The sequence below is a fragment of the Rutidosis leptorrhynchoides genome, chromosome 4 (assembly GCF_046630445.1).
Source record: "Rutidosis leptorrhynchoides isolate AG116_Rl617_1_P2 chromosome 4, CSIRO_AGI_Rlap_v1, whole genome shotgun sequence".
Lineage (NCBI taxonomy): Eukaryota > Viridiplantae > Streptophyta > Magnoliopsida > Asterales > Asteraceae > Rutidosis > Rutidosis leptorrhynchoides.
The window spans coordinates 243,641,608-243,662,386 of record NC_092336.1 but is presented as its reverse complement, the minus strand read 5'-3'; the positions used below and the strand labels follow the sequence as shown (position 1 = coordinate 243,662,386).

Below are 20,779 nucleotides of genomic sequence, written 5' to 3'. Positions count from 1 at the left end.
GGAATGCTCGTAGAGGACCCGAGTTCACCTAGGAGCGTGAAGATCAGATGAAGAAGAAATACCCGCATCTATTTCCAGAAGATTCGTCAACACCTTCAACAGCTTAAAATTTCGGGACGAAATTTATTTAACGGGTAGGTACTGTAGTGACCCGAACTTTTCCATGTTTATATATATTAATTGAGATTGATATTTACATGATTAAATGTTTCCAACAAGTTAAACAATCAAACTTATTAAGACTTGATTAATTGAAATAGGTTTCATATAGACAATTGACCACCCAAGTTGACCGGTGATTCACGAACGTTAAAACTTGTAAAAACTATATGATGACATATATATGGTTATATATATAGTTAACATGATATCATGATAAGTAAACATATCATTAATTATATTAATAATGAACTACATGTGTAAAAACAAGACTACTAACTTAATGATTTTGAAACGAGACATATATGTAACGATTATCGTTGTAACGACATTTAATGTATATATATCATATTAAGAGATATTCGTACATCATAATATCATGATAATATAATAATTTAAAATCTCTTTTGATATTATAAACATTGGGTTAACAACATTTAACAAGATCGTTAACCTAAAGGTTTCAAAACAACATTTACATGTAACGACTAACGATGACTTAACGACTCAGTTAAAATGTATATACATGTAGTGTTTTAATATGTATTCATACACTTTTGAAAGACTTCAAGACACTTATCAAAATACTTCTACTTAACAAAAATGCTTACAATTACATCCTCGTTCAGTTTCATCAACAATTCTACTCGTACGCACCCATATTCGTACTCGTACAATACACAGCTTTTAGATGTATGTACTATTGGTATATACACTCCAATGATCAGCTCTTAGCAGCCCATGTGAGTCACCTAACACATGTGGGAACCATCATTTGGCAACTAGCATGAAATATCTCATAAAATTACAAAAATATGAGTAATCATTCATGACTTATTTACATGAAAACAAAATAACATATCCTTTATATCTAATCCATACACCAACGACCAAAAACACCTACAAACACTTTCATTCTTCAATTTTCTTCATCTAATTGATCTCTCTCAAGTTCTATCTTCAAGTTCTAAGTGTTCTTCATAAATTCCAAAAGTTCTAGTTTCATAAAATCAAGAATACTTTCAAGTTTGCTAGCTCACTTCCAATCTTGTAAGGTGATCATCCAACCTCAAGAAATCTTTGTTTCTTACAGTAGGTTATCATTCTAATACAAGGTAATAATCATATTCAAACTTTGGTTCAATTTCTATAACTATAACAATCTTATTTTAAGTGATGATCTTACTTGAACTTGTTTTCGTGTCATGATTCTGCTTCAAGAACTTCGAGCCATCCAAGGATCCGTTGAAGCTAGATCCATTTTTCTCTTTTCCAGTAGGTTTATCCAAGGAACTTAAGGTAGTAATGATGTTCATAACGTCATTCGATTCATACATATAAAGCTATCTTATTCGAAGGTTTAAACTTGTAATCACTAGAACATAGTTTAGTTAATTCTAAACTTGTTCGCAAACAAAAGTTAATCCTTCTAACTTGACTTTTAAAATTAACTAAACACATGTTCTATATCTATATGATATGCTAACTTAATGATTTAAAAGCTGGAAACACGAAAAACACCGTAAAACCGGATTTACGCCGTCGTAGTAACACCGCGGGCTGTTTTGGGTTAGTTAATTAAAAACTATGATAAACTTTGATTTAAAAGTTGTTATTCTGAGAAAATGATTTTTATTATGAACATGAAACTATATCCAAAAATTATGGTTAAACTCAAAGTGGAAGTATGTTTTCTAAAATGGTCATCTAGACGTCGTTCTTTCGACTGAAATGACTACCTTTACAAAAACGACTTGTAACTTATTTTTCTGACTATAAACCTATACTTTTTCTGTTTAGATTCATAAAATAGGGTTCAATATGAAACCATAGCAATTTGATTCACTCAAAACGGATTTAAAATGAAGAAGTTATGGGTAAAACAAGATTGGATAATTTTTCTCATTTTAGCTACGTGAAAATTGGTAACAAATCTATTCCAACCATAACTTAATCAACTTGTATTGTATATTATGTAATCTTGAGATACCATAGACACGTATACAATGTTTCGACCTATCATGTCGACACATCTATATATATTTTGGAACAACCATAGACACTCTATATGTGAATGTTGGAGTTAGCTATACAGGGTTGAGGTTGATTCCAAAATATATATAGTTTGAGTTGTGATCAATACTGAGATACGTATACACTGGGTCGTGGATTGATTCAAGATAATATTTATCGATTTATTTCTGTACATCTAACTGTGGACAACTAGTTGTAGGTTACTAACGAGGACAGCTGACTTAATAAACTTAAAACATCAAAATATATTAAAAGTGTTGTAAATATATTTTGAACATACTTTGATATATATGTATATATTGTTATAGGTTCGTGAATCAACCAGTGGCCAAGTCTTACTTCCCGACGAAGTAAAAATCTGTGAAAGTGAGTTATAGTCCCACTTTTAAAATCTAATATTTTTGGGATGAGAATACATGCAGGTTTTATAAATGATTTACAAAATAGACACAAGTACGTGAAACTACATTCTATGGTTGAATTATCGAAATCGAATATGCCCCTTTTTATTAAGTCTGGTAATCTAAAAATTAGGGAACAGACACCCTAATTGACGCGAATCCTAAAGATAGATCTATTGGGCCTAACAAACCCCATCCAAAGTACCGGATGCTTTAGTACTTCGAAATTTATATCGTATCCGAAGGGTGTCCCGGAATGATGGGGATATTCTTATATATATGCATCTTGTTAATGTCGGTTACCAGGTGTTCACCATATGAATGATTTTTATCTCTATGTATGGGATGTGTATTGAAATATGAAATCTTGTGGTCTATTATTATGATTTGATATATATAGGTTAAACCTATAACTCACCAACATTTTTGTTGACGTTTTAAGCATGTTTATTCTCAGGTGATTATTAAGAGCTTCCGCTGTCGCATACTTAAATAAGGACAAGATTTGGAGTCCATGCTTGTATGATATTGTGTAAAAACTGCATTCAAGAAACTTATTTTGTTGTAACATATTTGTATTGTAAACCATTATGTAATGGTCGTGTGTAAACAGGATATTTTAGATTATCATTATTTGATAATCTACGTAAAGCTTTTTAAACCTTTATTGATGAAATAAAGGTTATGGTTTGTTTTAAAATGAATGCAGTCTTTGAAAAACGTCTCATATAGAGGTCAAAATCTCGCAACGAAATCAATTAATATGGAACGTTTTTAATCAATAAGAACGGGACATTTCACTCTCTTCCCAATTTTATCTGTTGTAACAAAAAGAAAATGAGTAACAAAAAAAAAAATAGTACTATAATAAAATTTGCCTTTGTAATAAACTTACCTTTAGTTCCTCACGAATTTGTGCATAACTCTTTTTTCCGATCAATGGGTGCAATGACCTTTTTTGCCGATTACGTTTATTTTTATCACTCATTTTCTGATTTAGGAAAATGAAATATTATAATGAGATAAACAATAATGTAATATAATGTTGTTTTAATATGAAGACAGGATCATACCTTTAATGCATCACCATTCCAAAAGTCAACAAGTCTTTTCCAGTGTTTTTTTAGACTACCTTAGGCCTGGCTCTTAATTATTCGTGGCGTGATTTACTTGGATCATAGTGAAGCTTCTTAAGTCTATTCCTCCAGCTCTTGACCTTTTTTCCAATAGATTGAAGGATCCACTTATCAGCATCTCCACGAATGTCAAATTTTGACTACAAATTAAATATAAACTGTCAGTTTAGTAAAACATAAAAGATAATCAATGACATTCACTTTTTATGTATAGACATTTATGGTAGCAAGCAAATCCTTCTTTGTTGATTTACGAACTTTATGTCAACGTTTGTAAAGAGGACATACCTTCCCACTCCTAGCTAACACACCCATGAAATGGGTAAGCTCACAACTTTTTTTATTAACAGGTTGTCCAAATTCATTTACTACGATAATTGTTCGCTCCAATTCTGTTCGTTCCCATGTTTTTTTCATTTGTGTTGGTCCTCTTGGCACGTAGCGTTTAGTTGTTGCTGAAAGACAGAATGTGAATAAATTTTTATTTGGTGTAATCAAATTCATTAACTAAACATAGATAAAACCAAATTCACTAGAATACCTGATCCACTATCCACATCATTTTGAGTTTCTTGTTCTGTTGGGAAAAGTTCCTCATCTTGATCTTCTTGATCTTCTTGATCTTCTTCTGCTTTTTATCACAAAAATCATTATCAAAGTTTGAATATAGGATTGACAAAATAAAAGAATGGTGTTGAAAATATAGAAAGTTTACGTTGGTCATGCTCAGGTTGAGTAAATTCACGGTCTGCGTTCAGCTCCCAATCAATCTATGTTTCATGATCCAATTCTTTTTGAGAATTAGCTTCATGGTCATCTGGGTACACCATCTCGGTATCATGACTATCGATGTTAGCATTGATGTTGCCAGTTCGTTCTTCTATAGTCATCTCGTCTATCATTAAAGAAGGTTATACATAATAGTAAATTAAAACTAAGATTAATAATCAGTCGATGTCAGAAATAAATTTGTTGAAAAATAAGACTGCCACAACATAGAATAACGATCAACCCACCATTGGTGACTCTATCTGTCGCTTTCAGCTGTTCTGGTGAATCTATTTGCAGTACTGTACCAACTTTCTTCTTGCATTTCTTAGACTGTTGTGACATACGAGTTATCGTACCCCTTGTACTTGCCATCTGTAACTTTTTCTTTTTGGATTTTGCAACCATCTCATTATGGTTCATAGTCGTAGAACTCACACGTTTCTTCCTTAAATTAGCCATGCTATTTAGCGACATTGGTTTTATGTAATTTTTATACTTTTTCTGCAAGAAGTAACAGTTTTTAAATAAATATAATGAAATAAAATGTGTTAGAATAATTTATTTTTACCTTTTCAGACACCTTGGAAGTTGTTACATCTGCTTCAACAAAATCATCCTCACCATCAATGTCAAGCAACTCATCAGGCATATAATCATCATCCTCATCTATCAACCTTAGAGTTGATTTAGGGTTCGTTTGTTTTTTTCCAGATTTTTTTGTATGTAAAGAATTAAGAAGATTTGGCAGACCATAGGATTCAAATACTTGTGCATTCTTCTGCATCGTCATATAAGCATTGACGGGTTCCATTGATCTTTGACCTTGATTACTTCTACCTGACAGAAGAAAGATAAGTTTAGAAGAACATAAGGATGATCAACGTAATCATGGCGATGACGTTACAAGTAAAAGACAACAAAAACAAGACAATCATGTTGGAAACCTAAATCTATTTCTAGTAATCATGGCGATGACAGTAAACATTTATTTATCTTATAAAGATTAAAATATACCATACATCAATGTAAACATGATGATGTACCTAAATCTATAAGTATATTAGAATAAATCTATAAACTATTACATCTAAATGAGCATATCATTTTCGATCAGTTTCAGTTTCATAATCGAGATAATAGAATAAGTAAACAATATGTTATCACCATAGTATGAAACAAAATTTTAACTATGATTGCAGTATATGAAACGTATGCTACAATAACATCACAGATTTACAAAGTCAAGATCCAAAGTAATTACCTTTTCTCCGATTGATTTTAAAAACTCAATGACCTTGCTGCGAAAAAATATTATGTGTGATACTAGGTCTTCTCCAATAGAAGTACAAAAAAGAGTTAACATATTGATCTGTTTATTGGTGGGAAGCATAATGACGTTCAAAATTTTTGGGAAAAAGGATTGGTGGGAAGCAAAATGGCGATCTAAAAATTTCGGATCAAAAATTCATGTTTCAAAAATTTTGGGTTGTAACTGTTGGCGCTATGGATGTACGAGTTAGAGGCGTGTATATTGGATGATGGGTATATCCCATAATTATATAGATCATTATCATTATATAAATACCATATATATATTTACCTTATATAACCAATATTATTGAGTATTAAATTTATTTTGACCTTGTTATTTAATTTAATTAAAAACTTATACTATGCATACTATAATGACTAATATAATTGTAATAAGTATTGAAACGATTTTTTGTTTTAATATAGGTTACCAATTGTATAATTTATATTTATTATTTAACATTTATATTCATCTAGAATAATAAAATAATATTAATAATAATAATAATAATAATAATAATAATAATAATAATAATAATACTAATAATAATAATATATAATATGTATCTTATGATATGAAAGAATTTGTTACATAGACGATTTAATAGAATTATAACTAATATTATGCATACGCATTTGTTCGATAGATATTAAATGAATAGTATAAAAATGGAATGACTAACGAAAAAGTTTTGGTATATAAAGGTGTATGCCGGATAAGAGGTTAGGGGTAGAGCTCTATCACTAAAGGAATTGGTTTGAAGGGTTTAGAATAGCCAAAATGCGATCAAATTAGGGGTCGAGTTATGGTAGATGGTTGTCTAACAATATATACGAGATGTTTAGTGGTGACCTATTTGCAATGTTAACTTAGATAGTATGGCCGGATCGAGCGCAATGATCTTGTACATTCATTGAAGTTGATCGAGGTTTCTATGATTGTTTGATAGTGTTCGAAATTCAGTTGGAGTTTGGTAAACGACTAAAGTTTCGGGCTAGTGGGATTAGGGACACTAGCTAGCCAGTATTGCGTTTGATCCTTCAATACTATGTATGTATATGTATTTATGTATGTATGTATGTATGTATGTATGTATGTATGTATATATGTATGTATGTATGTATGTATGTATGTATGTATGTATGTATGTATGTATGTATGTATATATGTAGGTATGTGTGTATGATATATATGTATGTATGTCTATATGTATGCATCTATGTATGTATGTATGTATGTATGGGTGAATGTTTGTATGTATGTATGTATGCATACACATACATACATTAATTATAGACACACAAACACACATACACACATACATACATATATACACACATACATACACAGATACACAGCGATGTATGTATGTATGTATGTATGTATGTATGTATATATGTATGTATGTATGTATGTATGTATGTATGTATGTATGTATGTATGAGGATCAATATGGGTCAATCTACCAGCGATCGAGAAAGCAGTAATATGAAAATTTTGTAGGGGTGATGGATATGAAATATCGTTGACATGTAGGCAACCGGATTTTTAGTCGTTATGTTCGGTTGTTCTACTGATTACGTGTTCATCCGATAGTTGAGGTAGCGTTCTTTAAGTTATGAATTTTCTCATGGAGGGGGGTTGATAACTTCATTCAACATTGGGAAGCCTAATAACTAGTTAGGTATGCTAATTAGCTCTAAGGAGAGCCAAACGAAGATGAGGGCATTCGTTATGGGGTTATTGTTGTATGTGTGTATGTGTGTATGTATGTATGTATGTTTGTATGCATACACACACATACATACATAGATACATACATTATATACACACAAACACACATACACACATACATACATATATACACACATATACATACGATCTTTATATATACATATATATGTACGTACATACACAGATACACAGTATGTATCTATGTATGTATGTATGTATGTATGTATATATGTATGTATGTATGTATGTATGTATGTATGTATGTATGTAAGTAAGTAAGTATGTATGTATGTATGTATGTATGTATGTATGTATGTATGTATGTATGTATGTATGTATGTATGTATGAGGATCGATATGGGTCAATCTACCAGCGATCGAGAAAGCAGTAATATGAAAATTTTGTAGGGGTGATGGATATGAAATATCGTTAACATGTAGGCAACCGGATTTTTAGTTGTTATGGTCGGTTGTTCTGATGATTACGTGTTCATCTGATAGTTTAGGTAGCGTTCTTTAAGTTATGAAGTTTTTCATGGAGGGGGTTTGATATCTTCATTCAACATTGGAAAGCCTAAGAACTAGTTAGGTATGTGATGTGTTGCGAGGTGTATACGAAATAGTTATATTTTTATTGCGAAATACTATTAAATAAGATACAATTTTACACAAGTTATTTATTTATTTATAGAGTGGATATACCTAAACCTTGCTACAACGCTATAGGCAGTGTACCTAATCGTAAAGTAGTGTAGTTTTTAGTAAGTCCGGTTCGTCCACATGGAACTAGCCAAGTTTAACGCTATATTTTTAAAACTATATATATATATATATATATATATATATATATATATATATATATATATATATATATATATATATATATAAGTTTAACGCTATATTTTTAAAACTATATATGTATATATATATATATATATATATATATATATATATATATATATATATATATATATATATATATATATATATATATATATATATAAGTAGTATTATTATTATAAAAGGGGGGTTTACCGTTTAATGGCCAGTTTGTCGATTTTAAATAAAGCGTAAAGATAAATGATGATAATTAAAATGCATAAAATAAATAACAATGACAAAATTTAAAATTGCGAATAATAAAATGACAGTAATTAAAAGTACGATGAGAAATACAATAAAAGAATTATGCTTATTTAAACTTTCGTAATCATGATGTTTGACGTTTTGATTTTAATTAATTGTTACCCGGGTTAATTGTCCTTTGTCCTAGTTTATTTGATACCTATCTGGTTTTTTTTGTCCATAATAGTCCATCGGACATAATAATAAAATGCTCGTCAAATTAACCTTATTCCTGAAGTCAAATATTCCAACTAATTAGGGATTCGAACTGTAACAAGGTTTTAATACTTTGTTAATAATTACACCAGGTTATCGACTGCGTGTAATCCAAGGTTTTAATACTTTGTTAACAATTACACCAATTATCCTTGTATGTAGTCCACCCCTGTTTTAATGAGATATGAATATCAATTTACCCACTTGATCAGAATGAATAATCAATTACCCAATCCGAATAATTAATTAAATGATCGTAAAAGATGTCGTATAAATGTCACTAAATAGAACATACATAATCATTTTAATAATTATTAGATTAACTAATTTGAAGATAGGTTCGACAGATTCTAATGAGTTGTCATTCGATTAGACAATACCCCCTATCTATTAATAGTCAATAGTCCAATGTCCATAAGTGTCGGTCTTTTATCCAAACCTTAATTATTGTACAAAATCTAATAACCTCGTCTTAATATTTAGTCTAACATCACGATTACTTTGGCTCAAATAAGCATAATAATAACTTAGTTACAAGACATTAATTTAAAAAAGGAAGAACATCGCTTACAGTGGTGATTAATCGCGTAGCGTTACACGGACAGAGTTCAGACTTATAAAACCTTAAAACATTTCTTACAATAACCCAATTATTATTAAACTTAAATTAAACTTTAAATTATAAATATATACATATATATTTCTTACAGAGAAAGGAAGAGAAAAAGATGTATATTACTCGTCCAATTCGCTGCCTTTTATAGATGTGTCCTGAGTTTGGGGGCCATGCGATCACATGGCTTTCCCTTGTAATATCCATGCGATCGCATGGACAGGCTGTCCAGCTCCAAATGGTTCCAAAACTTGGGCTGTTGCGTATTATTTAATATTTATAATATTTATAATATATATAATTATATATAATTATATATATATATTAAAATATATTCATGTGCATCGTTGACTTGTAATTTTAGCTCCGTTGCGTCGCGCATTGAGAGTTGTCTCTGGTCCCGGTTCCAGATTTTCGAACGTCCTTGCGTACTATTTAATATCTTGTACTTTGTGTTTCGCGGCTCGTACTTTTGTAATTTTTAGACGTTTCTCATCATTAAATTGAACCACTTGAATTATATCTTGTACATCTGAGCTTTTTGGTCATTTGCATCTTCAAATCATCGTTTTCTTCTTTTGTCTTCGCACTTATTTATTTAAACGAATATTACATAAAAATAGAACAATTGCAACTAAAAGCTTTACATATTGGAAGGATATTGTGCCTAAATGTATGTTCATTTGGAGCACTATCAGTATGCTAATTAGCTCTAACGAGAGCCAAACAAAGATGAGGGCATTCGTTATGGGGTTATGGGTGTATGTGTGTATGTATGTATGTATGTATGTATGTATGTATGTATATATGTATGTATGTATGTATGTATGTATGTATGCATATACACACATACATACATAGATACATACATTAAATACACACAAACACTCATACACACACATACATATATACACACATATACATACGATCTATATATATACATATGTACGTACATACACAGATACACAGTATTTATCTATGTATGTATGTATGTATGTATGTATGAGGATCGACATGGGTCAATCTACCAGCGATCGAGAAAGCAGTAATATGAAAATTTTGTAGCGGTGATGGTTATGAAATATCGTTGACATGTAGGCAACCGGATTTTTAGTTGTTATGGCTGGTTGTTCTGATGATTACGTGTTCATCTGATAGTTTAGGTAGCGTTCTTTAAGTTATGAAGATTCTCATGGAGGGGGTTTGATATCTTCATTCAACATTGGAAAGCCTAAGAACTAGGTAGGTTTGCGAATTAGCTATAAACGAGAGCCAAACGAAGATGAGGGCATTCATTCATCATTTAGTTCAAAGCGACAACTGGATGGGCTATGACAAACGTAAACCATTTCATATTTGGTGACATCGATATCTTCAATCATATCATATCATATCATATACTTTATAGAAATCAAAAAAATACTAATAACCCAATAATATTAGAAATTTAAGAAATAATAATATTATTAAATAGTGAATATATGATATTATCATATCATATATTTTATATAAATTAAATAATTTGGTAAAATTATTATATTTTATTAATATTAAAATATAAACTAACTATAGTTTATATATTATTATTATATAGCAATTATTATGAATTGTAAATGATTATATAAACTATATGATTTTATCATATCAATTAATAAAGTACAGTTTATGTAAATCAAAATTACTAGTAAAAAAGATTATAAACTGTAAGTGTAGGGAATCGAACTGAAGACCTTCTGTTTACATACAATGTTATTTATCAATGAGCTGTAGTTCTTATTTTTGTTTTAACTTTGCAAATTATTAATAATAATAATTAACTAAGTATCCGTGAATTAATGTAGATAATTTATAAACGGACATAATTATGGTTTCTAAAACAAATAAAACTACCTGTTAGCGTCATTTATTGTATTTTGTTGACCATATCTTCTCCTTGTTTTCTGCTTTCTTCTATCGTATCCTCTGCAAACTTCAAGTTTCTTCCAACGTGTTAAGCTGACAATTGTATATCGCGACTACATATTGAACAGGTAGTTTTCTGTGACTAATTTTGTTAATAATTTCATGTATTACATGATCTTACGCGTTTTGATTTCAATATGCATATGATAATTAGTTCGTTCTTTAATTCTATAATTTTGGTAATAATTGATGAACCCCATCAATATTTGGTTTAATTTTTAAGAAGAATTACGTACTTAATATATGTACAATATTTTTATATAAATTAGATGATGATTGCATTGTTTCATCCAGGATGGACACAAATTGGATGTCTAGCCTGAGAAATTCGTCTACATATAAGAAAGGTCTTGATAAGTTTATTGATTATATATTTAAAAAGGAGGGTGTAAATGGTGAGATAGCGTGCCCATGCAATAAGTGTGTTAATCTAAAATGGGTTGGATGGTATGATGCTAGAACACATCTACTATGTGACGGTTTTTTTAAAGGATATACAATTAAAACTCCGATCAGCGAACCATGTGACATTCCTATGGAAGATGCAGAAGATGACATGATAGGATTGGTGTCTGACACCCATCATTGGTTTGATGATAACATACTCGAAACTGAAGATCATAGCTTACCAAACAAAAGTGCCAAAAAGTTTTATAAAGGATTGGAGAGTGCAAAGCAAGCACTATACCCTGGATGTAAAAAGTTCTCTGTTCTTTCTTTTATAGTTAGACTATTTCATAGCAAGTGTATTGGAAAATGTAATGACAAGGGTTTCAGCATGATCATTGATACTTTAAAGGATGCCTTCCCGGAAGTAGCCATACCTAAGTCATTGTATGATCTACGGAAGTTAATAAGAGATTTAGGACTAGGTTATGAAAGAATCGATGCATGCCCTAATGATTGTATGTTGTATTGGAAAGAAAACAAGGATAAAACGGAGTGTGTCGTATGTCACACGTCATGGTATAAAACAAGTGAAGATAATTCAGATGATGAGGAAAACTTAACAGCCAATGATCATAATAAGGTCCCAACTAAGGTTTTGCGTTACTTTCCTCTCATCCCGCATTTGCAAAGGTTATATATGTCATTTGAAGCTGCTGCCTCCATGAGATGGCACGAAGAGGGTCGCACGAAAGATGGTTTACTGAGACATCCGGCAGATTCACCAGCTTGGCAAACATTTGATCATAATTATCCTGAATTTGCAAAGGAATCCCGTAATGTCAGGCTTGGTTTAGCGAGTGACGGGTTTAACCCTTTTGGAAATATGAGTAATTCCCATAGTACGTGGCCTGTTGTATTGATTCCCTATATGCTACCTCCTTAGATGTGCATGAAAAAACCATATTTCATGCTTACTCTACTAATACCAGGACCATCTGCGCCAGGGAATAATATAGACGTATATTTGGAACCTCCAGTGGATGAGCTAAAGTTGTTGTGGGATCATGGAGTAGAGACATATGATTCATCAACAAATAGTAATTTTCAAATGCGTGCTGGTATGGTATGGACAATAAGTGACTTTCCGGCGTATGCCAACTTATCTGGATGGAGCACTAAAGGTAAACTTGCATGTCCATCCTACCATAAGCATACAAAATCGATTCGGTTGAAACGTAGCAGGAAATTTGTTTTTATGGGATATCATCGATTTTTGTCAAAGAGACATGCGTATCGAAAGGATAAAAATTCGTTTGATGGCACAGAAGAGTTGGAGAGTAAACCAACTTGCTTGACAGGGTCAGACGTTCTCAATGAGCTAAATGGTATTGAATTTAAATTTGGGAAACTAGTCAAGGACAACCCAGTATTGCCGTATAATTGGAAGAAGAGAAGTATATTCTTCAAATTACCGTACTGGAAAGACAACTTGATACGACATAATCTAGATGTAATGCATATTGAGAAAAATGTATGTGATAGTGTCATTGGAACATTAATGAATTTAGATGGAAAGACAAAAGATCATTTAAATGGGCGTTATGATTTAGAAGAAATGGAAATTCGAAAGGAACTACATCCTGAAGTTCTAGAAAACAACAAAGTGTATTTGCCACCTGCGTGTTTCTCAATGAATAAAAAAGAAAAAGATAGATTTTGTCGGATGCTTAAAGCAGTGAAAGTTCCTGATGGTTATTCAGCTAATATTTCAAGATGCGTTCAACTCAACCCTCCAAAAATTGGTGGCCTTAAAAGTCACGACAATCACATTTTGATGCAACAGTTGCTTCCAATTTGCATATGAAATAGTCTACCTAAGCATGTCCGGTCTGTTGTGATCAAGTTGTGTCGTTACTTTAGATGCTTATGCTGTAAAGTTCTCGATCCAACTGAATTGGTTTAAATGGAAAATGATATTGGAAAAATACTTTGCGATATGGAGAGGATTTTTCCACCATCATTCTTTGACGTAATGGTTCATCTTTCTGTTCACCTTGCGTATGAGGCTAGAATTGGAGGACCAGTGCATTATCGTTGGATGTATCCAATTGAGAGGTAGTAAATTACATCTGGCCACATTTAATTTAAGTAAATTGTACAAAATATGACATGCTGTTTTAATTTATTTTGTGTTTTTTAAGGGAAACTCACACACAATATAACATGTTTTGATATCGGCTGTATAACAGAAATATTATAGTAAATTGTTTAATTAAGTAGGTTCATGGAATTTGATCTTCATAATTGGTTTTTCTTCAGGTATTTAGCCACATTAAAATCTTATGTGCGAAACCGGAATAAACCTGAGGGTTCAATATCAGAAGGATATCTAGCTGACGAGTGTTTGTCGTTTTGTTCATTATACTTCGCTGACAATGTCGAGACTATACATAACAAGAAAAGTAGAAACTTTGACGACGGTGGTAAGGAGGACGATCTACCAATATTTTCTATGCCTGGTCGACCCATTGGTGCTAGAAAAATGGCTTTACTATCTCTAGATCATTTGGCTAAAGCACATTCATATGTGTTGTTCAATTGTAGTGAACTGGAATCCTTTAGAACGTAAGTTTATTTAGTACACATTTTGAGTTTCAGAATTTATATTACATTTTGCACTTTGATTGCATCACCTCTATACACATTGCAGAGAACATCTGAGTATTCTTCGGCGTGAAAATAAGAAAGAATGTTAGCATTTGATACAGCGTATGCACAGTAACAAATTCGAGAAATGGTTTGGGAAACATGTAAGAATCACTTAGAATTTCATTAATTTAAAGCCATGAATTTATTAAAAATGCTCGTTCTAAAATTACTCAGTAGCTAGAGATTTATTTAGTGTTATTATTTATCAAAAACTTATTTGTAACCAATTACACATCTAATATTAAATTATTTTGAACAGGTCCGTAAGCTGCATAAACAAGGTGTAGACGGAATATCAGAAGATCTAAGGCATTTGGCAAATGGCACATCTGAGTATGTGACAACATATAAGGGATATATCGTTAATGGTTATCGTTTTCAAACCAAACAGACAGAGAAGAAAAGGAAAATGCAGAATAGTAGAGTAATGCTCAATGCAACAACAAATAGCTTCTCAAGTGTTAGAGATAAAAATCCTATCGTTGGGGCAGTAACATATTACGGGGTTTTAAAAGAAATCATTGAGCTACAGTATGTTGCTGACAAAAAAGTAGTCTTGTTCCGATGTGACTGGATCTCAAACGGTTCAAGTCAAAAGGAAGATGAAAACGGGTTTACAATGCTCAATTTTCGTCGATTAAAGGAAGATAAAGAGCCGTTTATACTAGCAAGTCAAGCACAACAAGTGTTTTATGTTAAAGATTGTGTTCACAAAGGATGGAAAGTTGTTAAATTACACAGGATCCGTTTATAATGTATTGTAAAACTACATAGTTGGAAAACTGTATGATAATTGGGTGTTGGTTATTTTAGGTTTAGTAGTCGATGCATAATTAAATTCAACCAAATTGACAACTCACTTTGGTATATACCCTTTGGTATTGGTCTCTTGTTGATCATCCGATCTAAAAACATTACAAATTTGGTAGCTAATCCCATTTCCATACAATGGCATACCAAGAGTATACGGCTAAATATGTAATTAATTATTTATCTAACAATATTGTACGATAGATTAAATTAAAAAAAAATTATACAATAACGGAAACAAAAATTGAAATATACAATACTCCTCGAAATATACAATACTAAATGATAAAGTCCAAACAATAAAAAGCAATATCCCATTAACACCAATATCATTTAACTAACTGATAACTAAACACTCCGTAAATTGGCTAAAATAATACTCCTCGAAATATACAATGTACAAGCAATACAGCATAAAGTCCAAACAATAAAAAGTGAATGGGACCCACAATTGTTATAACTAAGATTTATACTTCCGTTAAATTGATGGTGAGTCCGGAGAACTAACGAGTGAAAAGAAGCCCATATGGTTTAGAACATGTAACTACCGGTAAGTACGGATAACTAGCGGTAATGGAAACATACAGAGTGGTCTATTTAATACACATCTTCTATTAACACAAGATTTTTTTTAATTATAATTATTAAAAAAAATTATGTATTATTATTATTAATTAGCTTTTTTAATTATTATTATTATTAATTATTTTTATTATTAATTATTATTATTATTATTGGATATTATAGGTTTACGCGCTTCATACAATTTTTTAATATTATTGCCGATCAAAAGATCTTCACCTGCTCCACACTTCCCCATTGATTAACTTGGAAACTGCAAAAAACCTCCGATTGAAGCATCACGAAAACAGGTTTTTCTATTCTCTTTATCAGCATCTATATTATTACTTTACAATTCTCGATCTTCTTTACATTGGTAACGAACTTTATTAATAAAAAAAATCTATTCGATTTTTACTTAGGGTTTATAATCACAGCATATTTTATTCTACACTTTATAATGAACCAATCGATCTCTACTTTAATGGATTTTTTGTTCTTTGTTTGCACACTCATCGATTTTATGTCAGATTGTAGTTCGTTGTTAATATCATACTTTGGATTCACAACCAAACACATGCAGGGGTTATGCTATGACCTCAATTATGAATTTAACTTCAAATCATATGTTATCTTCACATATTGCATGTCTGTAAATTGTTTCATTATCTACAAGATTTTAAAAATCGTCTTGCTTAGGGTTTATATGACAAATAATTTTATTCAAAAGTTTGGAGTTAACAAATTCATTTGCATTTTAGTTTCATATTTAAACTTTACATGAACACAATTATGTATATAACTGAAATGTTGAGTAAGTTTTCTGCTTCAATTCAAGATTTCAATGTTGAACGTGTGTGTATAGATATATGTGTGTATGTATATGAATGTGTATTTATTGTATATTTATGAAATTGTTATGAATCTAGTGTGTGTGTGTGTGTGTGTGTGTGTGTGAGAGTAACTGCTACTCCTTTGAACATAAAGACATATTTTTGTTTTTTACAACATCACAAAATTAAATGATCAGATAGATGTTCTGTATCCTTAGTGTTATTTTTTCTTTTGAAATCTGGTGTTGATAAATAGAAATTTATGACAAAAATCTTTGAAAATATAAGGGTTTTTCATGTATTATGTATCTAACATTTGTTTGCTTATATGGATAATTTAGTGAAAGAAAAGATGGTTGCCTCCAATCATCACCAGTCTAATGATAGTTCCGATGTGATGATAATCAGCGAGAACGAGTTTGATGCGTTTGTGAATAACCCTCAACCAATGCCTGCTAATCAACAAGTATTTGTCTTTATGAACAAACCTAAAGGGAATGTGTGAGTAAGTTACTTATATTTTCATACAGAATATATTTGACTCAATATATTTTAACCATTCTTAGATTGCATTCACGAGTGCATCAGACAATGTTATCTATATTTTACATGTTTTCACATAATATTGATGCATTATTTAACAATTATAATACGAATGTGATTCAGCGTCTACCACATGAGCTTGTGCAACTCCCAGAGTTAAACAGCCGGATAAGGTATGAATGTGCATGCATTGATGTTGACGATAGAGTTCACATTTGGGGCTTGCTGCAGGAGGGAAACAAAAAAACCGAATTTGATGGTTTCATCTGGCTGGCTAAAATTTCTGAATTTGAATGGCTATGATCCCGGTGACGAAGTTTGGTTTGTGTTCTAACGAAGGGAGCGCAGGTTTGAGGTTGCGTGGGATGACGTTCATAACTTTGATTAGTCTGTTTGGGAATGGTTTAGATTCTGCAGTTTTCAGTTTGTATAGGCAGAATGTGTGAATATTGGTTAAACTAAGACTTTGGTGTCTGTATGTGTGTTGGTGGGATCTTTTGAACCTGATGCTTGATGTTAACAAACAGTTGTAAATGTTTGATAATTATGTATGTTGTTTATGGTAGGTTTAATTTATAACCTAAACTGTTTGTAATTGTTAGATACTAAATCTAAATATATACCAATTATGGTAAATTTTCAAACCTACAATACTTTGTCGAATGTAACGTATATAGAATATCCGTCAATAACTCATAGCCGCACAAACCCTTTAATCTTGTTTATAACATGAAGCATAATCGTCTAGTTAACAAAAAAAAACATGAAACATAATGTTATGTTGAGTACCAATGGGCCAATCAATGGAACACTTATGGTTATATTTCTAAAATAATCATAATAATGTATAATATATAGATAATAATTTGGTAATCGTACCATAATATTATAACTTTTGGGATGATTTGCCCTATTTAAGGCGCATCAACTGCCATCACGTATCCTATATAACCAACGCATTGTTCATCGGCGATGACATTCACAACCCTAATAATTCAACTACCTACAACTCAAACACACCACAATCAACCATCGTTTTTCATAATGGAAGTACGTTGTGTTTGTGGAAAACTATGCATTATTCGAACATCTTGGACGCAAGCAAACCCTGGGAAAAGGTTCTACTGCTGCCCTAGTAATGTAAGTTTCCAGATTCTCTCTTTTGTTTTAATTTGTTAACCTAATTCGTTAACTTTATGCCTTTCCAAATTAATAAAATATTCGATAACTTTAATTATCTAATTAGGATTCAAGCGATTGTGGATTTATTGGATGGGTGGATCCACCCATGTGTAACAGAGCAGGTGAGATAATTCCTTGATTCCACCGAAACAATTACAAGCTGGAAGAAACTATCAAAGAAAATGATGTTGAATTGCTAATGTTGAAGAAGATTTTTGTTGTTAGCTGGATTGCTTTTATTTGTTATTTTTTGTTTCAATAGATGATACTTTATTTATTCTGGTCTTTCTTGCAAGTTGTCTATGTTTTTGTTTGTTACTTTTGAAGTTGGATCGTTTTGAATTCTATTGAATTATAAGTTCATTCAACAATTGTGTTATTTACTCTGACTGCAATTGTTTGGCCGTTTGTGATCATGTATGATTGTCGCAATATCTCGTCTATACAATTGACCAATAAAATGACTAATGGTATATGATTCTAAAAACAACTAACCAATTAAATGAATACACAAGTTTGACATTATGTTGAATCCTCTCATCAGTGTAACTACGATAAAGTAAATAAGCAGTTTAAGCTGCATTGGTTATTTTAACAAAAGTTTGACAATCGTTTATGTAACAGTACACCTATCGTATGTATGCAGCGCTGTAACACTGTATTTTTACACTAGTTGTAATCAAGCAACACAGGCTTGAATCAACTGACTTATAACCCGATGTATTGGTTAGAAGGACCCTTTATTAAACCGTCCTATTTTCTGTACACTTGGCTAAAAATGAAAACTATAATTTTTACGACTAAAATAAAGGGTCAATAATAAAATTTATTAACGGCCATGATAACCTAATTAAATCATTAAAAGGACCCTTTATTAAACCATTCTATTTTTTGTACACTTGGCTAAAAATGAAAGCTATAAATTTGACGACTAAGGTAAAGGGTCCAATTAATAAAGGTAATTAATGGCCATGATAACCTAATTATATCATTAAAAGGACCCTTTATTAAACCATCCTATTTTTTGTACACTATGCTAAAAATTAAAGCTATAAATTTTACGACTAAGGTAAAGGGTCCTATTAATAAAGTTAACTAATGACCATGATAACCTAATTATATCATTAACAGAACCCCATTATCAAACTGTCCTATAGATATATTGAATTCACAGCCATGATAATCGGATTATATGAGTTATAGGACCCTTATATTAAAACGTCATATTAATTCGATTTGTAAGTACAGTTTGTTAATAACGCAAGTTATAATTGTGCGACCAAATTTAAGGGTCCTGATATTACAGTTAATTAATGGCCAGGACAACGTAATGATATAAGTAATAGGACCCATACATCTAACGGTCCTATTATATAACGAATTCATGGTCATGATAATACATTTATATGAGTTATTGGACCCTTTTTAAAACCGTCCTATCAATTCCATTTCTTAGGACCCTTGGTTAAAATTTACAATTAAACTAGCGTGAATAATGGCGATGAAGATATGATGATTTGTTATTTTTTTAAGCTATCTGACGAAGGGTACTATCAGGTGGTGTTTAGTACCCCTTTTTTGGGGGGTCCCAGAAAAAGGGTCCTGAAAGGTCATTTTTGTTGTAGTGGATCAGGGAAATGAATTTTGATATGTAATAGATTATAGGATTTACTTTGGTATTCTTCAATACATATTTTACATATGTATATATAATACCAAGATTCCATAAGTTACGAAGAAATTTTCAAAAGATGTCAGACAGAGTTTACTGTAATAGATATGTAAAGATATGAATTTGTCTATACACTATCTATGCAACGAATGCAGTAAGACACGTCTAAACTAAGAATGATAAGTATGTAATTTCCGACAAGAAATGATAAGCAAAACTTTTTGACATGCAGCTAAGGTCGAAGTCCAGACTCACTAATGCATCTTAATAACTATCCGTTAGACACACTAATGCAAGACCAGGTTCGCTAAGACCACCGCTCTGATACCACATGAAGCGACTCGTCCTAATTCATAAGGACGAATACAATTACATATGGATACATTGCGAGGTTCTGACCTCTAAATGATACATTTTACAAATATTGCATTCGTTTTAAAAGACAAACTTTCATTTCATCGAAAGTTGACAGGTATGCATACCATTTCACAACATATCCAAACTATAAATGACTTAATAGTAATCTTGTTGAACTCAATAACTCAAATGCAACGTCTTTTGAAATATGCCATGAATGACTCCAAGTAATGTCTCTAAAATGAGCAAATGCATAGCT

General features: G+C 31.3%; 1 protein-coding gene across 1 annotated transcript; it reads left to right on the top strand.

Annotated features, from left to right (window-relative positions):
- Positions 1 to 11,758: 11,758 nt before the first annotated feature.
- Positions 11,759 to 13,717, top strand: LOC139841524 (uncharacterized). The gene is made up of 2 exons (XM_071831736.1): positions 11,759 to 12,752; positions 12,843 to 13,717. Exons 1-2 carry the CDS (start codon positions 11,759 to 11,761, stop codon positions 13,715 to 13,717), a joined length of 1,869 nt encoding a protein of 622 aa, XP_071687837.1.
- The last annotated feature ends 7,062 nt before the right edge of the window (positions 13,718 to 20,779 follow it).

What these genes read in the sequence shown, in the direction of transcription:
- LOC139841524 (XM_071831736.1), top strand. Translation starts at nt 11,759, where the DNA reads ATGGACACAAATTGGATGTCTAGCCTGAGAAATTCGTCTACATATAAG. An exon ending in AAATATGAGTAATTCCCATA is followed by an intron (nt 12,753 to 12,842) that starts GTACGTGGCCTG and finishes TACTAATACCAG; the next exon opens with GACCATCTGCGCCAGGGAAT.